Source organism: Lagopus leucura, unplaced genomic scaffold (assembly GCF_019238085.1).
Source record: "Lagopus leucura isolate 7727_CA_CO unplaced genomic scaffold, USGS_WTPT01 Super-Scaffold_797, whole genome shotgun sequence".
NCBI classification, from domain to species: Eukaryota; Metazoa; Chordata; class Aves; order Galliformes; family Phasianidae; genus Lagopus; species Lagopus leucura.
Window position 1 is genome coordinate 3488599 of NW_024962259.1, and position 23678 is coordinate 3512276.

The window sequence follows — 23678 nt, forward strand, 5'->3', positions numbered from 1 at the left end:
GTAAGTGCAAACATGTTGGAACTGTAACATGGCATAGAAAACACCCATCAGCTTTCTAACCCCTTCTTATATGCTAAGTACACTGACAGAAACTTCTCCATGCAGTCTCCTCTGCTCCCTCTTGAAAACACCCACAACAAAATCATCCTGAAATCTGGCAGCTTTATGAGCCAAAATTAGGCTTTTCTCTCCTATCATCACCTCAGGAATAAGAAAGGCAAAATAAGGAAGCAATGAAAGTTATGAATATTCACAAGCAAGAAGGGAACAGTCAATCAGCTACAAAATGACTCCCACTGGGCTGCAGCTGTTTGGTTTTGCCAAAAAGCCAACACCAAAAAGCATCCTGGGAATAAGAGAATTCCTGTTGGTGTGCAGCTTTTTGCTGAGGAGAGATACTGCAAACCGTAAAAATTATATGCTGCTTCTGTTTCATGAACATTATATAACTGCTGGTCTAAATAGCCAGAATAAACAGAGAACGGGCATTTTTACTAGGCTTCAGAAGAGTAAAGCTATAAAGAAAATAACTCCATGAAATTTACAGGAGAGACCCATTTCAGACCATATGTTGAAAGGATCCTCATCCAAATGCATGAGTCAATGTGTTAGCTAAGTGTTGCATGCGGAGTTTGTGAGTTTGGGGCTGTTTGACGTTTGGGTTTCCACAAAGCTTTCATGCTGGTCTGCTTTTATCCTCCAATACATGACACATCTACTTGACTCCCTGCATCACGAATTTTTCTCAACTCTCTGCACTGTGAATCTGAGCAGAAGAAAATAACTCGCTGGAATTGCTCATAGTCTGAACACTTCATCACTTGTATGATTTTTAAGGTTTCGAGTCTTAATTGCTCCGTTTTGCAATCATCTGAGCCATATCACAATCACGAAATCAGGTAACAAGCATCCTTGGCTAATGTGGTAATTCAGTCATCCGGACCCCTACCTTTTTTATCTCACTCATCTCTATGGGCTAGGCACTCACCTCTTATTTGTATTTATTTTTATGGTGCTTTACTTACACACCTTACGAAATTATCATTTCAAACCTGCCTGCAGGCAACAGCTGTGTGACTGGATAATTGCCACTAAGAGATGGCAACGTTACAAAAAGATCCTCTCATACAAAACAACTCATCTGGCAAAATCACTCATTTATTTATTTAATAGGTGAAATTAGTGAAAGAACAGAACACAGACAATAATGGGGGTGTTACAGAACTCTGCCAAGTGCTACCCCAGCTTGGCTCCCTCCTTTGGACAGAAGCTGCCAAATACAGCTGGCCCAAAAATGACCAATCTCTTTTGCACAAACAAAACAAAAAGCAACAAAAAAAAAATCAACTTTCCAAAGCTTTAAAAATTGTTTTTCTTCCTTACTGATTATTGGTACTTTTTGAAAGGTCATCGAGGATTTGATTTGAGAAATTTTTCTCTAAGCATATCAGAAAATCGAACACAAAGACCCAACATGAAACTGGGATCAGACCGTGAAGGATGAGCTCGGCTGGGTTATATGGGAGTGCAGCAGCCTCTGCCTTGTCCCACAGCCACATCCCTCCTGCAGCTGAAATGGCCACATCCTCACCCCGAACAACGCACCTGTGTGTGGCTGTGCTGAGTCAGGATGCTCAGATTGCCCCAGAGGGCTGACAAACAAAGGAATCATCCCGCCAAATGCAAACTGAAGGCACCAAGGCCTTGTCTCTTTTAAGTGCAACCATCATCTTAAAAGTGAAAACTCTGGAAACACTGGGAATGCTCTACTGCCAGGTCTGCAGGGCTGGAGGCTTGTCCCACTGCCCCAGCAGGGATTTAAGTTCACTTTCCTTTTTCTACCTTTTTCAGCATCCTAGAGAATGTTTCAGGAATCAGGAATTCTCATCTGCCCTCTGCTCTTTGAGGCTGGCTGATGCTGCTGGAGAAGCTCTAGTTTTTCTACCCATGCAAAACAGCAAGCTTTAAATAAATAACAGAACAAAAAAATTATGTGCATATGTTCTGTAACTCAGCTGAAACAAAATCTTCCTTAAGACTTTGCAGATGAGGTGTCCTTGATAGCTACACAATAGGGGCTTTTCCCAATTATTTTTGTGTTGCAAATATTCACAGCCTCAATGATAAGGACGCCCTAAAATGACAGTTAGACAACCTGGCCAATACGCTGAGGGGGGAAAGAAACAAGAAGCAGAATCATGTTTTCTTCCTGCCTGTGGCTCCAAGCCCTGGCAATCTGCTCTCTCCATGTGCAAGCTTCCACAGACTGCACTCCAACCATCACTTATCTAATAGCCATGCACTGAGCTGGAAGGGAGAGGGGTAACTCCCAGCACCTGAATTAGGATGCAAGTGTTTATCTGTCTGAAATGTATCTGAAGTGAACCTGTATTTTGAAGAGCAAATTCCCTATTACAGTGACAGAGGGCTGGTATTTCTAGTTTTCCCTCTGGTCTATCTGGTGGCAATTTGCTTTCTATTTTAATGAAAGCCAATGTTTCAGCCTCAAATCACTCCTATTCCTCTCTGCCTCGTTCTGTACTGTTGAAATTTTGTTCTTGTTGCTGTGCTTTTTTTAAACACATAGTTAAATTCCAGTTAACATCAGGAAAAATTAAAGTCCAGCCCACGAACTATTGAAGAATGCTTGGATTCTGGTTTTGCCACAGACTTCTGTTGCCTTCACATATCACTTTGAGCCTCAGCATCTGTTTTGCTGGTAAGGATGAGGGCTGTTAGAGATAACAATGACAAATACAATGGGAAAATGCTACCAACAGGTTACACCTGGACATGAGGCCCTGAGAGGAGCTGCTGCCAAGGGCTGAGGTGCATTTTATGCTGTGAACAAGTCTTCTGAAATGTGGAGTGCAAATTCCACTAAAAATCTCCAAATAACATCAAAAACTGCTAAGTTGGAAGAGACCCCAAGGTTGCAATCTGGAGCTGAACAGCCATCTCAACTATGTGAAATTTTGCCAAGAACAACGTTCTGAGCTCCAAGAGACCAGAATTAGTGCGTGAACCTGAGAACATAATTGCTCTTTTCAGTTTGCAATGAGAAAAGCTGTTACTGAGGAGAATATTGAACCTCACCACATCTCTGCCGAGCATGAAAATCCTCATCATAATAACAATTCCACCTCAGCCACTGCTGTAACCATGTGCCTCAAACCTGTAGCCCCTGCTATCGACCACAAGGAAGGGCTCCAGGGCTCTCGAGCCCAAATGCACCCAGACATGTTTTCAGTTTCCCTCTAAGCTTCTGCACCTTCTACCGCAGGGTGAATGTGACCTTCATGGTGCACAGCGAGCTCAGAGAGTAATCCTGCACTTGTTGAAACACAGTAGAAACAAAACATGTGGGAAAAAATACACATATATTTGGAGCACTGAAACAGAAACCGTGCTTGGCTGTTGCATTGCCTATGCAAGAAGCAATGAGGAGGGAAAACAAAACAAAACAAAACAAAAAATGCATCCCAGTTAATCCTTTCAAATATTAAACTTGCAGAATATTAAATTGCAGAATTAGTTTGATAACAACGGCTGATTTCTTAAGCGCTTCTCTCCAATTCCACACACAGATACAGAATCATATGAGATAAACTTATCCAGGTGGACATACAAAGTTATGACTGCAAAAAAACAAACCTCATGCAGAGCACACATACAAACTCAGACCCAGAGTTTCTCAACTTAAAAATAGAAAAAAGAATCCATATCAAAATATTAAGGGATAACCAATATTTGTCTTCCATTTTCTCCCACTTGCAACCTAATGACACGGTCAGAAACATCCACATACCTGCTCTTTTCCTTTCGGTGCTGAGCAGGGAAGATGGTTGGCAGGGAGCAGCCTGTAGGACTCGCCTCTTGCTGCACAGTCCACAACTGTCATGGTCTGTTGATTTGCATTCGTGGTAAGGAAGGGTGCTGCAGGTTTCATGCATGTATTACGAAGGGCTCTGCACTGTAAAGAAAGACAAAAGAAAGGTATGGCACAGATTAGCTATTTAGGCTTCTAAACCTCAAACCACCTTTCAAAACTCTGCACAAATTGGTTAATTAGCAACCAATAAACATCACGTGGCCCACACATCTTCATCTCACATTTCCAAAGTGCTACCATCTTCTTCAAGTGGGACATTGCTTACTGCACTTTCCACTTTCTGAAAAAAAGAAATATAGTTCCATTGATTCTATTCCCTTCAAAATAACACCCCCCCCCAAAAACTAAACTAGAAACACTGCCCAGCCCCCAAACTGAACTCTTTTTCCAGCTGCAGGCACTTCTTTTCACGGCTTACAGAGTTCAGTTCTTGCACTTATGACATCCATGGTGCCTGAATTTGACCTGTGCCAGCTGTGTCCCTACCAGCAGGCCTGGTGTTCTCTGATTTTCTCTAACAGTGCGTGATGGCAACTCATCCCAGTCAAGGTAAAATCTTGTGCCTGGAGGGTGCTGTCAGATCAGTCATTATCTAAGCACATCCAGAAATCACAACACATCATGTCAGAGGATGTACACTTTCCAGGACGCGTGGATGAGCTTGCACTGAGAAATGTTTGCTTTTAAAACTAACACTGCAGGATTTGCCAGATTTCAGGAATATTCTCTTTTAGAAAAAGTATTGCTTATCTTGTCTTATCTTCTATCTTCATCTTATATCTTTATCTTCAAAAAGATATTGCTTCAGAAGGCAACATGGAGAGAAAAAAAAGGAGCAGGACTAGTACTGTAAGAAAATAATAAACTTGAATAGAACACTACCCCTTGAAAGGAGAACATGCGAGGTTTAACTAACCTGAATACTGAGTCAAATGGAACCCAGCAGCTGAAAGAAAATATAGGAAGAAAATGGGAAAATCCAGCAGTAGAAATGAGAAATATATTTCGGGCACTTTGTTTTCCATTGTCAGACTTGTGACATGGCTGTGCTTTATTCAAGCAAAATTTCCTATCTATGAAGTTATTAGAGTGATAGAAAGTGCCGTGAAAAGCAGAGTAAACTCAATTCCTTCCCACTCTCATATCCCCAGTGCTTTACAGCTGAGTGAGATCAATGCCTTGCTCTCCACTGAGACAGAAAACAAAGGAAAGTTCCTTGGATCCTCAGCAGAGCCAGGGACCCCAGCCAGCAAAGCTGTGCAAACTGCTCCTCTGTAGCTGCCTCCGCAACCTCTCTGCCATGCTGCATGGCACTGAAACCCTTTGTCTTCCTCATAGAAACCCATCGACCCAGCACCTAGTCCTGGGATGCGTGAGCACATCACAGCAGGTATCTTCCCCCATGTTAACCACGGAAGAAAAGTCACACGTGTTCATCCCTTGGCTGACTCAGGTCACTGAATGTCTCGTGTTCTGAGCGGTGCAACGCAGCCGGTGCCTAATCCTGCTTTGAGGGCTGGGTCTCTCATGCTCAAGTACCAAGCTGAGGTAGGTCTTTCAGATTTCATTGACTCTGAACAGACCAGTCATTTTATACAGTACATATAGTGCAGTTATGCAGTTATGCTCTATTTTGTCATTTTTTTGTTCATTTTCAGATCTTTCATACATTTCAGCTTATAAAATTATAAAGGCACAGCGTGTGTTTGCTTGGTGATGTACCACTCTGCTCATACAGCACTGTAGGAGACACAAAGGATTTTTTGTTTGTTTCTAGTTTGCTTTTATCCTATTTATTAGCAATCATCTGCAGATAAATGTCCTGTTAAATTCATTTCATCTAAGCAAAAGTTGAGTCGGAGATGATGATAAAATGAAAGCAATTTCTAAATATGCTATGCTGGAGACTTACGCTAATTCAGCCTAAATTGTATCAATTACAAGTGACAGTTTATCCAGAACATTATTTTGTGCCTCTAATTTTACCCTAATTATTTTGGTTCGGTAGATTTATAGCAATTGCTGTTACACGTCATCATGTCTTTGTCTACCTGCTTCCTGCCGTCCCGAAATGGGATGTGTTAGCTCCAGCCACACACACTCCTCCCCTTCCATCAGGCTGTTTATACACTGAGTCCCGCCTTTGGCCACTGGGACAACACAGGCATATTCACACAGGGAGTGTCTGTGCCAGGAATGCTGAGTTCCAGGTGAAATTTCTCTTTTTACTTTATTCCCCCTTTTAGGGGGGACAAAAACAGTCTTTGAGCATTTTGTGCTAATTTCTCTTGGATCTGCCTAACACTGAGCACCTGTTTCGTAGAAAGACAGTGGCTATCAGCATTCAGCAGACTCAGTTTGTGATTGAGAGAGGAGTACAAACTTTGACAACAGTGACCACAGAAAATAAGTTAAGTAGCAGCGATGTACATAGCAAATGATTAGGAAGACAGAAAACCTTTCCTCCCTTCCTAAGTGTAAATTAAGACTTTGTGGAAAACATGGCAACTGGACAACTGCCCATTTTCCATGCACCCATCAGAATCAGGTCATGGTGCAGGGCAGCAAACCCCACAGGAAGCTGGCACAGCTACCCTGACATGCAGTCTCTCCATCATCCACAATGCCCCGTTTCACATGGAAGGCTACTGGTGAAGAAGTCCATCTCTGAGTAAGGAGAAAGCTCAGAATTAATTGCTGCTGCTCTAAAACATGCCATCACCATACAGACTGCAGTGGCATGTCCCTGCAGGAATGCTGTTTGCAGCCTATCAATGAATATTTATTATAGTAAAGGATAGTTGTACGGAAATGCATGCAACTTTTATTTTCTACAAATCGATAATTGGGGTTTTTTTTGTTTGTTTTTGTTTGTTTGTGGGTTTTTGTTTTGTTTTGTTTTGCTTTGCTTTGTTTTCTTCCTCTGATCAAATGTCCTCCAAATTTAGTGGGTATCTTTCAAGAGAGAAGAATGGATTTTGGATCAGCACCTCAAGGCAGATGGGACACAGTGCTACCAGAAAGAAGCACTCCTCACTCACAGGTCACAGAACATCTTCACATCACTTTAAATGGCTTAACAGCTCTGTAAGAATAACAAATCTATTTAAAATAGGAAATCAGAAGGAAATAAAGCTGTGTCAGGAAACATTAACACACCCATGTGTGAGCTGACCTTGGACAGCTTCTGAGATCTCCTGCTCAGCTCATTGATCATTATTCCAAGCTGTCATTGTGAACACTCTTGCTCATTAATTATACATTAACCTCATTCATGACTTCTATAATCTATAAATGGGCCAGGATGTTTAAAAATGATTAAATAAGAATGTGCAGTGGTGGTAAGGATAATACCTGTACCGGAGCTTAGGACATCCAACTGCAAATCAAGAACAGGCGATGTTGAACAATTTAAATGGGAAATGAAACAAAAATTAGAGAGTTCTCCACACCTCCCACCTTGCATTCAGATGAGTATTAACTTTAAAAGAGTTAAAGGCAGCTTCTGGTTATATAACCTTTTTTTTTTTTTTTTTTTTAAGTTGGCAAAATAAGCACAGGTTTTCAAAGCAATGAAATATGACTTGCTGTAAGCTGCATCTTTACTGGATTGAACCACCAGGCACCAGGCACCAGCTCAGAGCAAACAAGGATGGGTTCTTGACAGTACTGAGACCTTCTCCAGCAGGATGAACTGACAGTGCTTCCCTTTGGTGGGTGCCTTTGCTAAGAGGAATGTGATGACTGGCATACAAGCACGCTGCTGTCAGAGCACCCTGGTTCCCACAGACTGCAGTTGGTGCATCCATCTCCTGGAGTTTGAACCTACACAGTGACCTGGTTTCCAAGCAATGTCAGGTGAGAGCAATCCTCTGAAAATCATTCAGTTCTCTGCAGCGGACGCTGGATTTCACATAAGATTCACCTCCATGTTCCCAGCACTAATAATGCTTTAAAATGGCAATGTTGGGTTTTTTCCCTATAATTAAACAAGTTTGTTCATCACAAAGCACTGGGGCACCTTGCTCTCCAGCATCACAAAAGACTTTTCCTATTGTGGCAGTTGCTTGCTGTAAGCTGAAAGTGCCTATGTTTCCAAAACAGGCTTGAAGTAGAAATAAAATTTTATGTCTGAGGAAGAATTACTACATGCCACATAACATTTCAAGCTAAAATAATGTTTCATCAAAGATTTAGGGAACAAGGATTAGTTTTTTAAAGCTGGCTAAGTCAATGAATCTTGCACGTCCCATATACTGCTATACATTATGTTCAGAGATACATTTCACTATGCAAACTCAAGGCTGTTTCAGGGAGGTTGCCTGAAAGAAAAATCCCTCAACTGAGAGGACATTTCACCATCCTCGTTTCAAAGGACCTGTAAGAGCCAGCAGCATGGGGGAGGGCGGTCAGAGAGCATCACATTGCCTGCGATGTATGTAATGAGTTCTAGAATGGTAGATTAAGGAGTCTAATAATAAATGATGGAGCCTCAAACGTACACAAAATGATTTACCTTGCACAGTACAAAGCAGAGGACTTCCCCAGCTGTAAGCAGATCCCATTGCCAGAGAAGCCAAAAACTTGAAAATTTTTGATCACACCAGGGATTTTCCAAGGCCTCAGAGAAACAAAGGGCTGATGTTTGGTGACACTGAAGCTGGGTACCCAACTACCCTGCAACTCCTGGAAAACCTCTGCTTCTTCGAACTGCTGGATTCCACTCAGCTCAGGCAAAATACATCTATTTCATAGCTCTGAAATACTCCATGTGATTTTAACCTTAAAACCATCGGAGAGAAAGGGTAGGTGCTTAATCTGATGGCCTACTGAGTTTAATAGGACTCTACCTATGACATTCAATAACATAACTGTGTACCCCACTGGTTATAGGTTCCCTGTTGTGCTGGATCCAAAGAGGTGAGGTTGTTAAAGGCCCCCTGGGCATCCCTGCTGTTCTCCCTCCCCAGCAGCAGCTCCTGCTTTTAACTCCACAGATCTCCAGGGCAGGCTAGCCAAGGAGCTCCCTCATAAACTATGATTTACCTGAGGATCTCAAAGCACTTCACATCCATTAATTAAACTCTAGGAGCTTGGAAACAGGATGAGATGTGTATTTTCTGTGGCCCCTCAGGTAAAACAGCACTTTTGCTTATCCTTGAGCTGCAATTGGCTTTAAATTACAGTCTGTTTTTAAGAGCAATCGCAGATCTGTATGGAGTAAGAAGTATGATTATGTGGGATGGACTCAGCTTGTGCTGAAATGGGAAAGGAGATTACTTCTTCATTCAAAATAACTTTAATGTATTTCATTCTTAAACTGAGGCGAGCGTATTAGGCTTCTTATTCCCAAATGGAATTCCAGCAATGGCGGATATTGAGAACGTTGTCCCTGACATGTATTTTTCCTTAAATCTGTTTCAGAAAATTGTGTTCCTCATGTGATCAGAATGATAATTAAAGGATTCTTCTGAATACGCAATGCTACCACCCAACCACGTACTAAGGCAATGCAAAATGAACTCAATATCAGTAAAGCAACAGGAGTCCATTTTTTCAAACATGGTGCCAGTTCACAATTAGAAACCAGCTCTAATTTTCACTTAGCTTACTGCTTTTCAAAGAGGATACGAGTAATTGTTTCACATAAAGTAACAGACATCTCTACATCCGTCCAGTGGAACTCATGTAACACAACAAACTGCCTTCACATCACAAGACCACGCTTGGACCAGCTGAGAGCTGTTACACTTTACTCATTTCAGCCTTTTACACACATTTCTTCTATTTGAATGCACAGTACTTTTCTTAATTATTTCTGACCTTTCATCCAGCTTGCCATAAGCTTCTTACAAAGAAAAGAAAATAAATAATTCAACTTTTACTTATTCCTGGAGGAGACTGGCTGCTCTAATCTATCCTTAGAGAATAAACAAGCTAGCTGTTCACATACAGCTTATTAAAGTACGACAGATTAACATGTACACAGTGCTGCAATGACAATAAGGTGGGGAATACCAGCCTGCATTTTGGGCTGCAATCTGAGGCTGGGACCATTTCCAGTTGCCTCCCGGGGGCCTGAAAGTTTGGTTTCCCTTTTGTTTGTAGCTGCAAGCCACCGACTGGTAACAAATGTCAGTGCAGAAAGCAGTGAGGAAGGAAGGATGGAGCCAGAGAGCATGTCAGGGAGTGGATTAATTCCCCAGCATGAGAGTGCTCCAGACTGCTCTGTGCAGTGTGCTCAGAGAGCAGCTCTCAAATGACTTAAAAGTCTGATGGAGAAATACAGTTCCCTCAGCATCCCAGCAGTGACACTGTGAGTTCAGGGGTAGGGTGGCCTGCTGGAAATACTGATGCATTAGGGCAGCATGCTGGGAAACCACCTGCACCTGCATTACAGAAGCTCTTTCAAAACATGCATTACTTGCTGCCTCCAGGAATGCTTCTCTTTCACTTGGATCAAGGGTGTGATGAAATATTTCAAGTCTTCTTGGACCAAAGAGACCCTTTTCCCTGAGACGGGAGTCTATGAATCTCTCACGTTTTTTTCTCTGGCATTAGCAAATTTCAGCTTTTACTGAAAAGTGATCGAGGCCTCACCTTGGAGGAGCCCACAGCTTGATGGATCCGAGGTAAGAAGTTTCACCCCTGTGCCCTGACATGCTGAATGCAGTGGAGCAACAGAGAGGAACAGTGAGCATCTCCCTGCAGCCCCACAGCTGGCTGCCACTCTGGGAGCAGTCTGCTCTTGGAAGAGTTGCAGGAGAACATGAAGACATTGAATTCTTTCCTCTGAAACAGTAAAATACGCGATTGTATTGGAGCAGACTGCAGCCACAGGACATACCCGACAGTCTTGCTTGATGAGAGAGGGCTGGATGTGTCACTAGAGTGAAAGATAGAGTGTCTGAAGAAGAGAAAGCCATTCATCTTGCCAACCTGCCCTTTCTGATAGCCAGCTAGTAGCATGGGCATAGCTCCGCAGATCCCTTTGAAGTTTATTGCTCTGTTAGTCCTCTCTGACTGACGGATCACCTAATGGATAATAAATTACTGCTCTCTTCTTGGACTGGAGACTGCCTGCATCTCGCTAACGCTGATTTTTTAGAATCTACTCTCACTCACACTCTGCTCATGCATTTTAAAGGGATGCACATTCACAGACAATGCACACATACTGAGGACTGGGATTTCAGGGCTACGTGTGGGCCATGAACTGCACGGTGCCCTCTGAATTTCAGGTGACGCAGCTCCCAGCTCTCTCAGATCTCTCCGGAAAAACCTGCCCTCTGCCCCAGGAGCAGCCGCTTCCCTCAGTGCCTCCACAGCAGGCAGGCAGGTCTGGGGCATGCAGAAATGAAGATAACAAATTTGGCTCTGAAGTGAGAATCAGAGGTAACTTCACCTGGAAGGGGTGGCACCTCCCCTTGCGCAGGGCCTGACTCTCAGCCTCTCTCTCATTCCAGTCATGGTGATGCTCTGGCACAATGAGCTGGCACCACGCAGAGACTCAATGAAGATCTCAGGGTTTTCTCCATAAAAACCAAACAAGCAGAACTGCCTCTCTAGAGATTGGAGAGGCCAGGCTCTGTTACGACTGCTTGGGGTCTCTGAGAGCGCTGCAAGTTACCGATACTTTCCTTGAGAGCTGCTGCCAGCCCAGCACTCCCAGTAGTTCTGCCAGCTGTCAGCATGCAGTTAAAAAAAATAATTTCCTTCTTTCAGTACTCCTTGGGACCAGTCAGCCTACTACCAGTGCTGGGAATAAGGCTCTCCAAGCCGCTGTCCCCACAGGTACCTGCTGGGCACGTGTGAGGCCAAAACACCAATAGCAAAGCATAGTTCTCGCATGGGCCAGATTTTCTAAAGAGCTCTAAAACCAGTGCAGATGGAGCAGGGCATATTTAAAAATGCAGCTGCTTTCCTGAAAAGTTTTTTGGGAGAAGAAAGAAAGAGGAAGCTGGCCCTGATGTTAAGCAGCGTAATTCTGCATGTAGTTCTGCATGGCTTTCCTTGAGGTTAAGGGCCTGCCCCTGCTGTGGTCTGGGCTTCGCTCTCACCACTGAGCCCAGAATGCTGCTGCTGGGTGTTCACACCTGTCTGAGAAGGTGTTCCTCCCAAAAGAAACCTACAGACTCAAGTGGACCCAAAGTGATGATGGAGCAGCTGCACCACTATCCCCAGGCACACACAGCTTCTCAAAATCTCCTTGTCCCCGAGTGGTGCTCCAGCAGGTGAGGGGCTTTCATTTTCAGTTAGCAACAGCTATTAAAATCTCCCACCGCAGGAGCACCATTGATAGGGCAGGTAACTCCTGGTTCTGTCCTTTAATCAGTGCTTGTCTCTAATCCCAGCACTGGGCCTTTTCCCCACACTCTGAGTTTGCTCTCAGTCCCGGCTGCAGCCCAGGGCTGTGATTCCAGCTGCCAGCACCATGCCACATGTTTGCAGATACAGACTCAGCGTTCTCTGGGCAGAGACCCTGGGCTGGGAGTGCCTGCTGCTCATCTTGCTGCACTCCCACTGTGCCTTCCAGCCACCACAAGAGCTCTTAATTCCTCTCCAGTGAATCTGTAAACTTTTGGGTCAGACAAGAGCTTTCATTGCTTTGGGGAATGTTTGCATCTCATAAACCTAGCCCAGTGGGGCTTGGCGCACATCTGCAACTCTAGCCCCTACCACAGCACGTCAAAGCTCTCACTTGGTTCTTTTTTCCCTCTTGATTAAGAGAACAGTGAGACCCTCAGAAACTTGTTTATTTGTGAAATCTGTGTTACTTGTTCCTATAACATTTACTTTTCTCTGTCTTTGGAAAGCACAGGAGTTCAATACGGGCCCTTAGAAACACAGCTGCTGTTATTTTGCAGCTGTGTGGATTGCATCTGAAAGGGGAGACATGAGCATAGGAAATTAGATGTGAGTTTACATCACTCTGGAGGACAACACATGAAAAACTTGAGATGTAGATTTTAACCCAAGATTTTTAATATGAGTTTTTAATGCTACAGCCTTATAGTTGAATGGAAAACTGGAAAAGCCCATCAGTGTGCAGATCCATTGAGGATAAGACATTGTTTACTCCGGTTTCTTTCTCAAACAGTGGTAGGCCTGGGAGGTTACAGAACATTCTCTTTATATCCTCAATTTAAGCAAATGCTGTGGCCATTCAAAGAAGAACTTATGCACACCAACAGACTTTAAGTGTAAGCTGAAAATTTAGGATGTATTTCAGTGCTATCTTCACAGCATGCTCTATAGGCAATGTGTTCCCTTTACTCACACTTCTTGTATCAAAGCTTATGACTTAAAAAGAAGAGAACTATGCTGCTTCATTTACCAGTACCAAATATTTTTACTGGGTAATTGCTTATCCATAGTTTGCTTATGTAAGAATTAAACATGGTATTCCATTAAAATCATTAAAAATATCTTCCTATAGCTCTGCTCTCTCCACTTCTCTCATGTTCAGAATCACATAAAATAGTAATGAGCGTACATAGCCTTCTGCTGTTTTCATAGACATGGCACTAAAAGAGACAGTTGCTGTTCCCTTGAGTTCTAGCCCACGAATCAGAAAGTCTAATCAGCCACAGCGTCTGACACACTGAATAGCCCCTGTATTTAATTACTGCTATATTAAAATCTTTGCTATTTGAATTCTGTATCCTCTATTAAAGGGAAGGAGAGAGATAGAAGAGAGAATTGAATAGGGCTAGAATAAAGGACTCACAGAAAAGTTACTCTGTTGTAACTGCCCCAGCCTGACGCTTTGGAATTCAGTTTCCAGTGTAAAACCTGGTCTGAAAACTCCCAGAGCAAGCACCCGGCGTGCTGCAGCTGTCACACACCCTCAGGGCTGTTTTGTACAAGTTTCAGTGGCCTGGGTAAGACCCAGCACCAGCTTAGGTCGCTGTGCCTTGAAGCAAATGCTCAATGAAGAGTCAATGAGCTATGGTGTTTTTCACTGCCTGCCCGCAGCCTGCTTACAACTGAATATTCAGGGCTCCCTTATTCAAGTCCAAGGACTGTAGAGAGGCAGAGGTTATGAAACCATGCTGTGGATGAATTCAAAGGCAGCCTTGCTGGGAGAAACATGCTGCAGGGTGCTGCCAGGCCACGACTGTCCACAGTGTGCAAGACACAGTGTGGCTGCAGCCGTGCCAGCAGCGTGGCTGGCAAGCAGGCTTCACCAAGCAGCATCTTCTGGCTCTTCCAGTAACAGAAGGTGTCTCTTTTTGTGCATCAGTCTACATTGATCTGTTAATTACACTGTGACAAAATGAATTAGACTTAATTTTGCATGGCTGTCCAGAAGCATTACTACATGTGTTATTACATATTTCTCTGAATCAATAATTTGACTGTGCATGTTTGCATCTAATGAAATTGAGAAAGATCAGTTCAATACCTGTAGGCAGTTGTTCAGAGTGTCACAGATGTATATAATATTGAACAATAGATGTCACTGTTCTGCCAATAAAAAAATGGGTTATATTTACAGATATTGGTGTTTCAACCTCCACTGCACACATCTCCAAAAGCCAGGGCACTCACTGACACGTGATACTTTTTAAAACATGGATCCTGTCCCTCCTTGTCATTCTTCATCTATCAAACTACATGCAAAAAATGTAGAAGGTGTTGAAAGCAGTTTTAAGGAATATCCTACAGCTTTGTGCAAATTGGTCAACACAAGAACAGGACCATGAGAGAGGGAAAAAAGCTTAACTGAGGAAATATCAGAGATGGAAACATTTTTGCTTGGACTTCTTTTTTTAGAGGGAGGGTGGAGGTGTCTTTATTCCCCTCTCCGTGCAATGATTACATGGAAGATGGCAGGCATGAACCCACTCAACAGAAAAGGCTGGGGATGAGCCATGTTTTGTTGAGAGACAGGAAAAGGAGAGGCGGCACAGGGAGCTTCTACCACCAGCAAAAGATAGGGAGAGTCTGCAAGAGGAGGGAATGAGTATCCAAAGGGAAGTTTGGGTTCTAATGCTCTACTTCAAGAGGTTTCTAATACTGCTTAAAACTGACAATATAAGAAAATCCAGACCAGCACAGTACTCTATTGCTCGGCTATAAGCAAGGCCTGTGCAGAGTCAGCTCCCAGGTGATGAGCAAAACCAGTGAAGTCTAACAAATGAGAATGAGTTTAAACGTCAGTTGCAGGATGAGCCACAGAGGAAAGTAGGCAGGTTATTACACAGCAGCTGTTCAGCTACTGCTCTGCTTCTCAGCATCAAGAACTCAGATAAAAGGCCTTTGCTCAGCAGCTGTAGGACACTGTAGTCAAAACCCAATGCTTCTTTTTGACAAACTAATTTAACCACAAGAAGTGGACAAACATTCCGGCGCATGCTAGGATTCAGCTAGGATTCAACTGCTAGGATTAAGAGAAGCAAGAGCAGGATCCTGATTTTTGGTTTCTTAACACAATTGGAGAGCAGAAATTGCCTCAAGTAAAACCTAAGTCCATAAAACTAAGAACATTCAGATCTTCAGCAAACTTCTGTCCTCTGCAGTGGAGACAACTTCACGTTCACGTTAGTCAGCACCCCAACTGCACAGCGAAACACAAAAATAGACTCTTTCAAACAAAACTGCTTACATTTTGTGCATAAATGCCAAAACTTTACTCAAGTATTGAGGGTGCAGAATCAACCATTCAGACTCAATCTCACTCAGTAAAAGCTTCTGAACTGAGCCAGGTACAGTGAGGGCTTACAGGGTGGGCTGACCTCTCCTTTCCCACAAGGGGAACAGAAGTGTGGCTCCTATTGAGCTTGGTGGAGACCAACCACCTGGTCTTGTGTGTTTTCCTGCCTCCTGTTTGCTTCAGAGTGCTTAAATTTTGCTGCTGAGCCTCAAAACAGCATTACTACTCTGCAGCCAGCCCTATGCCTGAGGGAATTGCCAGGAATTCTCTTTCTAGTTTGCAGACACGTCCCTGCTTGCTGTTTGGACAACACTGTGATGCGGAATCAAACCTTCCTCTGTTTGTTTACCTCTCTACTGAAAGTTTTGCATGTAAACAGCATCTCAGCTTTTCTCTTCGGTGTATTTTTTTCCTCTTCATTTGAAATTATCTCCTCTCATGTCACATCCCAGTCTCTTGCTGAGGAAATGATTAGGAGGGCACAAGAAGAAGAATGACTCAATACAAAGGTAGAAATAAGAGAAAGCTTCAAGGAACATTTCGAGGAATAACAACGTGGTTTGCATCAGGTATTCCTCGTCGTGTTAAAGGAGAGAGAGAGGCAGAATACCAGGTGAATTTCTTCAAAACATAATGTCTTTCAACATACCCTGTGAGATATTACCTGCTTCTGTAGAAAAATAAAAGGAAAATGATTCAAATACCTCACAAATCATAGCTGGAGTGCTTATTTGAAAGATTCACAGGATTCTGGTACGAACTAGGAAATGGTGTGGTGTGCAATATAATGCTGCCTGAGAGCACAGAGGAATTTCGTCCACAGATGCCCAGTTTGAGAAGTGTAGTTATGAAAATTCACTGTTTTACATGGACTTTTGGAGCCCCAAAAGTAGGCGATTCCTGGACACAACGATATCCAAAATGCAAAATCAAAGCATCTGTGAAAATAGAAATATTGATGTACATCACTAAACATATGTTGCTGACTAAAGCTGTTATTAGCGACAACAGTCAGTCTCTCCTCTGGAAAATCCCAGTTGCCTTGGGCTTTGTCTGAACAGAAAAACAGAAAAATCAGAATAAAGCCTTGTGAGCTCGCCTCATGATAACAGGCTGAGCTGTAAGATTCCGATAATAATAAAGCCAAAAGTACAGGGCTAAATTCAGCCATGCTTACTTGATGCTAAATTGAGCAAATTGCACAGCGCCTGCTGCAGAGGCAGGACCAGAAGGCGGCTTGTTCTCCCAGATTGTCTTTGCAGGGTACAGATTATTTTGATCCATTCATCACAGCCCCCATTTTGCCTGACACCTCAGAACTGAACTGGAAACTGCAGATGCTGCAGCTGGGAACCTGGGGGCTCTTCTGGGTTGCACCTCACTCGTTTCCTATCAATAACACACAAGAGTGCGTCTCACTGCAAACTTTTTTTTTAATGGTCTTCCAGTTTGGAAGAACCTCAGTTGCACCTTTCCAAATCTTTTCCACTGCCAAACTCACAAATATGATTCCAACAGGAATTACGTCTCACAGTAAAAGCAACAGTGAAATCTCCCTTAGAAATGACAAAGGTAAGAAGAGAACAGGTTTAAATCCTTGCAGCATAACAGTAGTAATGGTTAATCATCAGGCAGAAAATGACTAGATTCTAGACTAGGCTCTGTCTAGACAACAGTTGCTTTTCTTGTTCACTCAGCTACAGACAGTTATAAACAGAAATGCATCCCATAGAAGTGTTTCAGTTGTTTAATAGGCTAAGTGAATGGCTGACCTTACTGTAATTAATTAGCAATCTTTATTTAATTGAACACTCATGATCACCAGAGCAATGCAAACCTAAAACTCAGCACCCTTCTCTGATTCTGGTTTCATTACAAAGGCATGCCTGGTCCTTTTTAGTAAAAACTCAAAAGAATTTCCATGCAACCTTTGAACCTGGACAGGCTGTGCCCTGTGTAACCATGTAGATACACCCAACATTTCCAGACCCCGAATACAGAGGGGTGTCCTGTAGCTACAAACTCACGGAAACCAGACACAAAGTCATACTTAAAGTACAGGGAATAGACAGAATGGGTTTTGCACTCTACAAACAGGATTTATGTTTAGAAAGCGAAGGAAAATACATAAATGAAGATCACCAATGAAAGAAAAGAGGCCAGTCAACACATCAGGTGACCACAGAAAATGAAAACAGGCTAATTTAGTTAATTTGCTTTGCATCTGCTTTAAACAGCAGCAGAGTGTGCTCATGAGTCACTGTGAGCTTCGTGTGAGCAGCCTCCTGAATGTGTGAGTACAAACAAAGAGAATGAAATTCCTTTTCCTACTCACTGCAAACCACCGCACCCTGGTAAGACTTTGTTCCAGCTCATTAAAACCGTCTTTCTAGAACTGTGCCCAACTCAATTAATTCATAGCCCTTTTTGCCAAAACACTTCATGCTAATGATTTATAACTAATGCACAGCTACAGCTGTGAGCGGCCAGAACTTAGACCTGAAGCAAGCATGACGACAGCCCAAGAGCTAACCCACCATGTGCCATGCATGGCAGGCACGTCCTGCACCAGCTGGAAGCGACTGCAGCACTTCCAAGGGACTGCAGAGCCACCGTGCTCCCACTGACAGCCCCACACCGCAGGTACCAGGCCTTCAAACCTGGTCCTTTGCAAAGTCCAGCACCTCACATACAAGAAACCAAGGGAAATGCCAGGGAAGGAACCTCAGCAACACTTCTTTTTAGAGAGGAGAAAACCCTTCTGTTGTAAATCCCTGTATACAACACGCTTGTATCTTAATCTGGCAAGTAGTACCTATGTCTCATTGCATCTCTGAACGCTACAAGCTGCTGAAACCAGGAATACCGAAACAAGCAGAATGCCAATACACAAATGCTTGTAAAGTGCACTGAAGCTGAAAAGCACAGCATATTATTACTGCTAGGAGATGACCAGCATTTAAACAACACTTGGTGTTTAATAATTTTATCACTTAAAATGAACTCCTGGCCTCCTTGAAAGGCTGCTGAAGCCCTTCCATTGACTTGCTCACCCTCTGGATCAGATGATTCAACTGCTCAGCAGGATAAACTGGATGGATAAACAGCCAGAGAGAGATCAGACAGTGTGAAAAAACTGGGGAAGATGGCCACCAATCAATTAGATACAATTTATACTATTTAATTTCTTCTATTTATTTGTTACCCTTTCAAGAACTTACACTAATTAATTTCTGTCTTCAATAGCATGCATAGAAAGGAGCCTGACACTTTAACCCCTAAGAAGAGTGAGTTTTGCAAGGCATGCCATCAGGAGGAAGCACTGCCTCTCCCCATGAGGAGTTCTTGCACTGATATGCACTGCATCAGATGGGGCATTGATGGATGCAGCTTTTCTGACCCTTCCAACCTGTCTCATCAGGTTTCTGATACAGGGCACCAACCTCTGCTTCCCTCTGCAAGCCTTGCAGGCACAGCTTCTCCTCCTAACCTGGGAACGTGGCTTTTCTTTTGGTGCAGTTCAACAGAATCCTTGAGAGGCCACATCTAGGCAGGTACCTATGAATATCTGTGTGTGTATATATATATATAATTTTACAGGCACAAGAGGGGAAATCTGCCCAAATGACGTGAGATACATTCTCTGTAAATTCTTACCATTTCCTACAGGTTAGATCTTCACAACTGCACAGTTTAACTTTCTGCAATGAAAAATACCCAGAATAAAACAAGACTATTCTCCTACAAGTTTAAACTACTATTTTCAAGGAATAAAAACTCAACCAGAATGTTCAAGCGAATGCCATTTAATGTTTCTTGAACACTACAATTGCTGGGCAGATGAAGCAGTGGCAGCTAACAGCTCTCCTCTCCTGACAGCCTCAGGGATTGGGGCTCTGGCACAGCTCACAGTGCACGGGAGCTCTTAGTGCAGCTCTGGCTGCTGTCCTGTTGCTCCTTGCAAGCTGCTGACGGGAATAATCTGACTTTTTCTCGAATCTCAGTCAGGATGCCAATTTCTCGATCCAGAAATGATTGAAACTGTGCAGCATATATATCTACATTCCTGACTGTTCCTGCAGCCACCTCTAAGAGTTCTTTCAAACATCGCAGAGATTTCTGATGCTTCTCCATAAGTGTTTTCTCATTTATCTCTTTTCTCTTAAACGCCTTGGACAAGGCTTCCTTGTTTGCCTGCACCCCAAGCTGCTGTTGCTGTGGTAAGCTGGACACGATCTGAAAAGGCTGTTTAAGAGAATTTAAATCCACAATCAGCTCCTTCACACGGTTGGCATACCGCAGGGTGTTAAGGGTGTGCTCACAGGATCTTATTCCTGGAGAGACGGTGGCAATCATGCAGGTATATGAGTTTTCCCCTATAAGAGAGTCCCTCAGGACTTGGGTGAGCTTGCTAGCCCTGAATGGGGTGTGGGTTTTGTTGTGCCCCAATGCCCTGATACATTCCTTGAGTGCCAAGAGACTTTTATTAATGTCAGCCCCCTCCAGCCTCGTTTGCTTGTCTGCAGTTGTGACATCAGCTCCTCTTTCATTCCCAGCCAGATCAATTAGGGAAAATTTGGCATACAACTGTCCTCTCTTCTTGAGTATGAGCTGGAAGATGGCATGGCTCCGGGAGGACTGAGTGTTGGCCGAAGTTTGGCCTGCCATGCGACAGATGCTGCCTGTTTCAATGAGCCTGATGACATCTTCCACGCTGGTGACCTCTTCCTCACACAGGCCTACCACCTGGGTCTCCTTTTTACCATCCTCTAGCACCCTCAGCCGCTTCTTCTTGTTCAGCAGGTCAAACACTTTGCCCCTATAAATCTCAAAGAAGGCTCCATAGACCCAAAGCTCCAGTTTCTGGTAATTAGGGTACTGCAGCCTGTGGAAGACATCCTCAGCGACCTGGACGTAGATTCCTTTGCTAGAGATGGTTCCCCGCATGGTGTGTGTCTTGCCGCTGCCAGTCTGGCCATAGGCAAAGCAGGTGGCCATGCCTCCCTGGAAGATGATATCCACGAGGGGCTGGGCGGTGTGCCTGTACACCAGCTCGTTGGTAGCATGCTCATCAAAGGCACGGTCGAAGCGGAAGACCTGGTTGTTCAGATACTGTGTGAGATCCAACTTCTGCTTGGCTTCATGCACAATCACCATGCCCTGGCAGGACACTGTCACCACATCGGTGTCATTGAGCTCGGCCTCCCGCTGGTTCAGGGGCCGCTTGCGAATGCACACACTGATGCGGCCAGGCTGACATGGCATGGAGGCCCACTGTGCCTTGCCATGCAGGTGGTTGCGGCACTCCTGGATCATGGCCACTATGTCACTCCTGGCATGGAGTGATGTGCTGTCCTTTTGAGCTGGCTTCTCCTGCACATCCAGCTGATGGTGTTCCTGCTGTTTCGGCAGCCTGTCCATCTGCCACATGCACGGTGTCATCCACCTCATTTCGGACTGAGGCTGGGCAACCACAGGGCTCCTGCTGTCCCAACACACTTCCATTTTGGTGGGCTGTGGCAGCCTTTCACTCACTGGGCTCCGGTAACCTCTGGCTGACAGCGAGGTCTCAGCGCTGCTTGTGAATCTGCTCCTTGGGGCTAGATGAGGGTTGAGATCAAAGATGACCTGGAGATCCACCTGTTTGGCCTGGCTGGTCCCTCTCTCAAGCCATTCCACAGTGACGCTGGAGGTGTTTTCATGGAGCTTTGTCACTACTGCCTGACATGTGCGCCCACTGCTGTGCTTGATTTCCACACAGCTGCCCAGCTGGATGAGCCCAAACTTGCTGGCCATGCTGTTCATGGACCTGGATGCAGGGGGGGCAGGCAGACTCATGTTACTCCTGAGGGCTCAGTGCTCCAGAACCCAGCACCGTGTCACAGTGGTTGCTGTGGAACTGGAGTCAGCTTTGAAGTGGAACAAAGATGGGCTTCTAATCCGCTGCTATGAGTGAAAGGAACGTGTAAGGCTGCCATCACCTGAAAAGGCCTATTGGAACATCCAGGCTGGTGTGCAGCTGCTGTAACACGTCGTGTCCAATTAGATCAGTCACATTGTGTTAAGCCAGTGCCAGTGACACAAGAATTTATAGCAGTGACACATGCACAGAAATTCGGGAGAGCATTCTCAACCCGGATTGGCCATGTGAAAATGAAGGAAGCATAATTGCCTTGAATGTAAATTTTGAATTCTTTTAAAAGGCTTTGCATGCCTGGAAATCCTGCTTGAACAAAATACGAGCTTAAGAGAAAAGGAATGAAAACTGGACTTGCAATGTCAGTGCCGTGAGTATATCTGCATCCATAAGCAAGGATTTAATTTTGATAAGTGGAAAAACTGGTAATATTTTTAATTCATTTCTGTAATGTTCTTCAATCACCTGGATTCCTGAATAAAGAATTTCAAAGTTTTGGTTACATCTTTTTAACATTCACATTAACATTCACACTTTTGTCTGGGGACAGAGCTGCCACAACTGCTGCTCCTTTCAACTATTTGTGCTGCACTCCATCCTCACGCCTCAGCATGCACTGTAAATGTAACACAGACCGTTTTTGTTTGCTGAAGTTATACCACGATGATAGAGAGATCTGATTGTTGGGGCTCCATCTCAAAACGCCAGCCTGATGAAGGATGTGGAGCAATAAAACAGCAGCCACTTGTTGGAGAGATTTGGGAGAGCAAATCCTGCCTTGTGTGCCGTTAGATAAGCTTGAAGAAACACAGAGCATCAGGGATACAGGGCAGAGGAAAGCTGAGATTTAAAGGGCTTGTTCAGCTTTACATGGCAACACTGTCCCTCTTAGTGTCAGACCTTGCTCAAACTCTTCTGCCAGATCTGGAGGTCACAACACCTTGGAGCAGAGGCTGAAGCAGTAACCCAGGAATGGGCCAGAGGGGTAAACTGCAATCAGTCCTTATGGCAAGCTGACTTTTCTGTTTAATGCTTGGAGACCTTTTTAGAATCTCCAATGGGCATCAGTCAAGGCATTGCTTGAGGAATCTGATATTGGCTCTCAGATAGCTGAACGACTTTCATTCTGCTCACAGAATGATGCAAGTGCTGTAACGCGCACTTGGGTAACTGCAGCCATACCCACCACACTGTGCACACAGTTGCTCATTTTGGTTTTAATTAGCGATAACTTTGTAAGAGGAAATGACTCAATTTCATAAATGCATCGAAATAGCCCCAAATAACCATAATGGAAACCTAATTTTGGGATTGTCGCTAGGCTTATTAAAGCTTTGTTCATAGGAAGATGCTTTTTAAAGGAGCCTGACTGACTGAGGTTTGCTTCATTTAGATATACATTCTTTTCTCCAAAGCTGTTAGAAGACAATTTTTCAGCACAAATAAAGAAGCAGGACCTGCAGTCGCTACCAGTTGCACAGTGATGTATGCAAAAGGTGACAGAACAGCAGCATGGGGCTGAGAGAGTTTGTCATCTGTGAGAACGCACAAATGTGCAATGGTGCAACTTAGAAAAAATAAGGAAAAAAATCCTTCAGAAATAACTCTCCTGATGAGGGATAATTTCTGACCTTTTCAGAGAGGCATTCTGGATAACCCAAACACAAAAATATGCATTTTAAATATAAATCTCCCATGGGACAAAACATCAAATCAAGTTTTGTTACAAGCACTGCTGCAAGTGGACACCCAGCAGCTGCTGAGCTCAGGAGTTGGCTGCAGGCTTCCTGCATGGCCATACAACCTGGAGCTGACTGAGTTCTTTGGGAGCTGAGCACACATCACAGCCCCTCCTTTGCAGTCAGCACTCATCAACTGTCCCTTCTTCAACAAACCACCAACTGCTCTTTCCTGAGAGCCCATCTGTTGAAATAGAAGTGCTTTAATAACAGGAAGGAAGTGCTGGATCTATCAGCATGTTTTAGAGGGAACGGCTTCGATTTTTGGGTTGTGTATGTAATGATAACGGTTGTCTTGTCATTAACCTACAGATTTAATATTTTAATGGGAAAAGAAGCACCTTGTTAACAGAGGCTACAGAAACCTGCAGCCTTCTGTGAGCTCTGCTTTGCATAGGAGTGAAAATTCGCAGTAAAGTGGGTACTCAAAACCAGAGCACACCTCTAAAAATGGCAACACTGTTCATCTGC

General features: G+C 43.9%; 1 protein-coding gene across 1 annotated transcript; it reads right to left on the minus strand.

Moving 5' to 3' along the window:
- Positions 1-19457: 19457 nt before the first annotated feature.
- On the minus strand, positions 19458-21347 carry KIF2B (kinesin family member 2B). Its single transcript, XM_042865249.1, has one exon. It carries the CDS (start codon positions 21345-21347, stop codon positions 19458-19460), a length of 1890 nt encoding a protein of 629 aa, XP_042721183.1.
- Between the last annotated feature and the right edge of the window lie 2331 nt (positions 21348-23678).

Bases quoted from the DNA above. Each gene is read 5' to 3' on its own strand.
- KIF2B (XM_042865249.1), bottom strand. From the start codon at position 21,347: ATGGCCAGCAAGTTTGGGCTCATCCAGCTGGGCAGCTGTGTGGAAATC.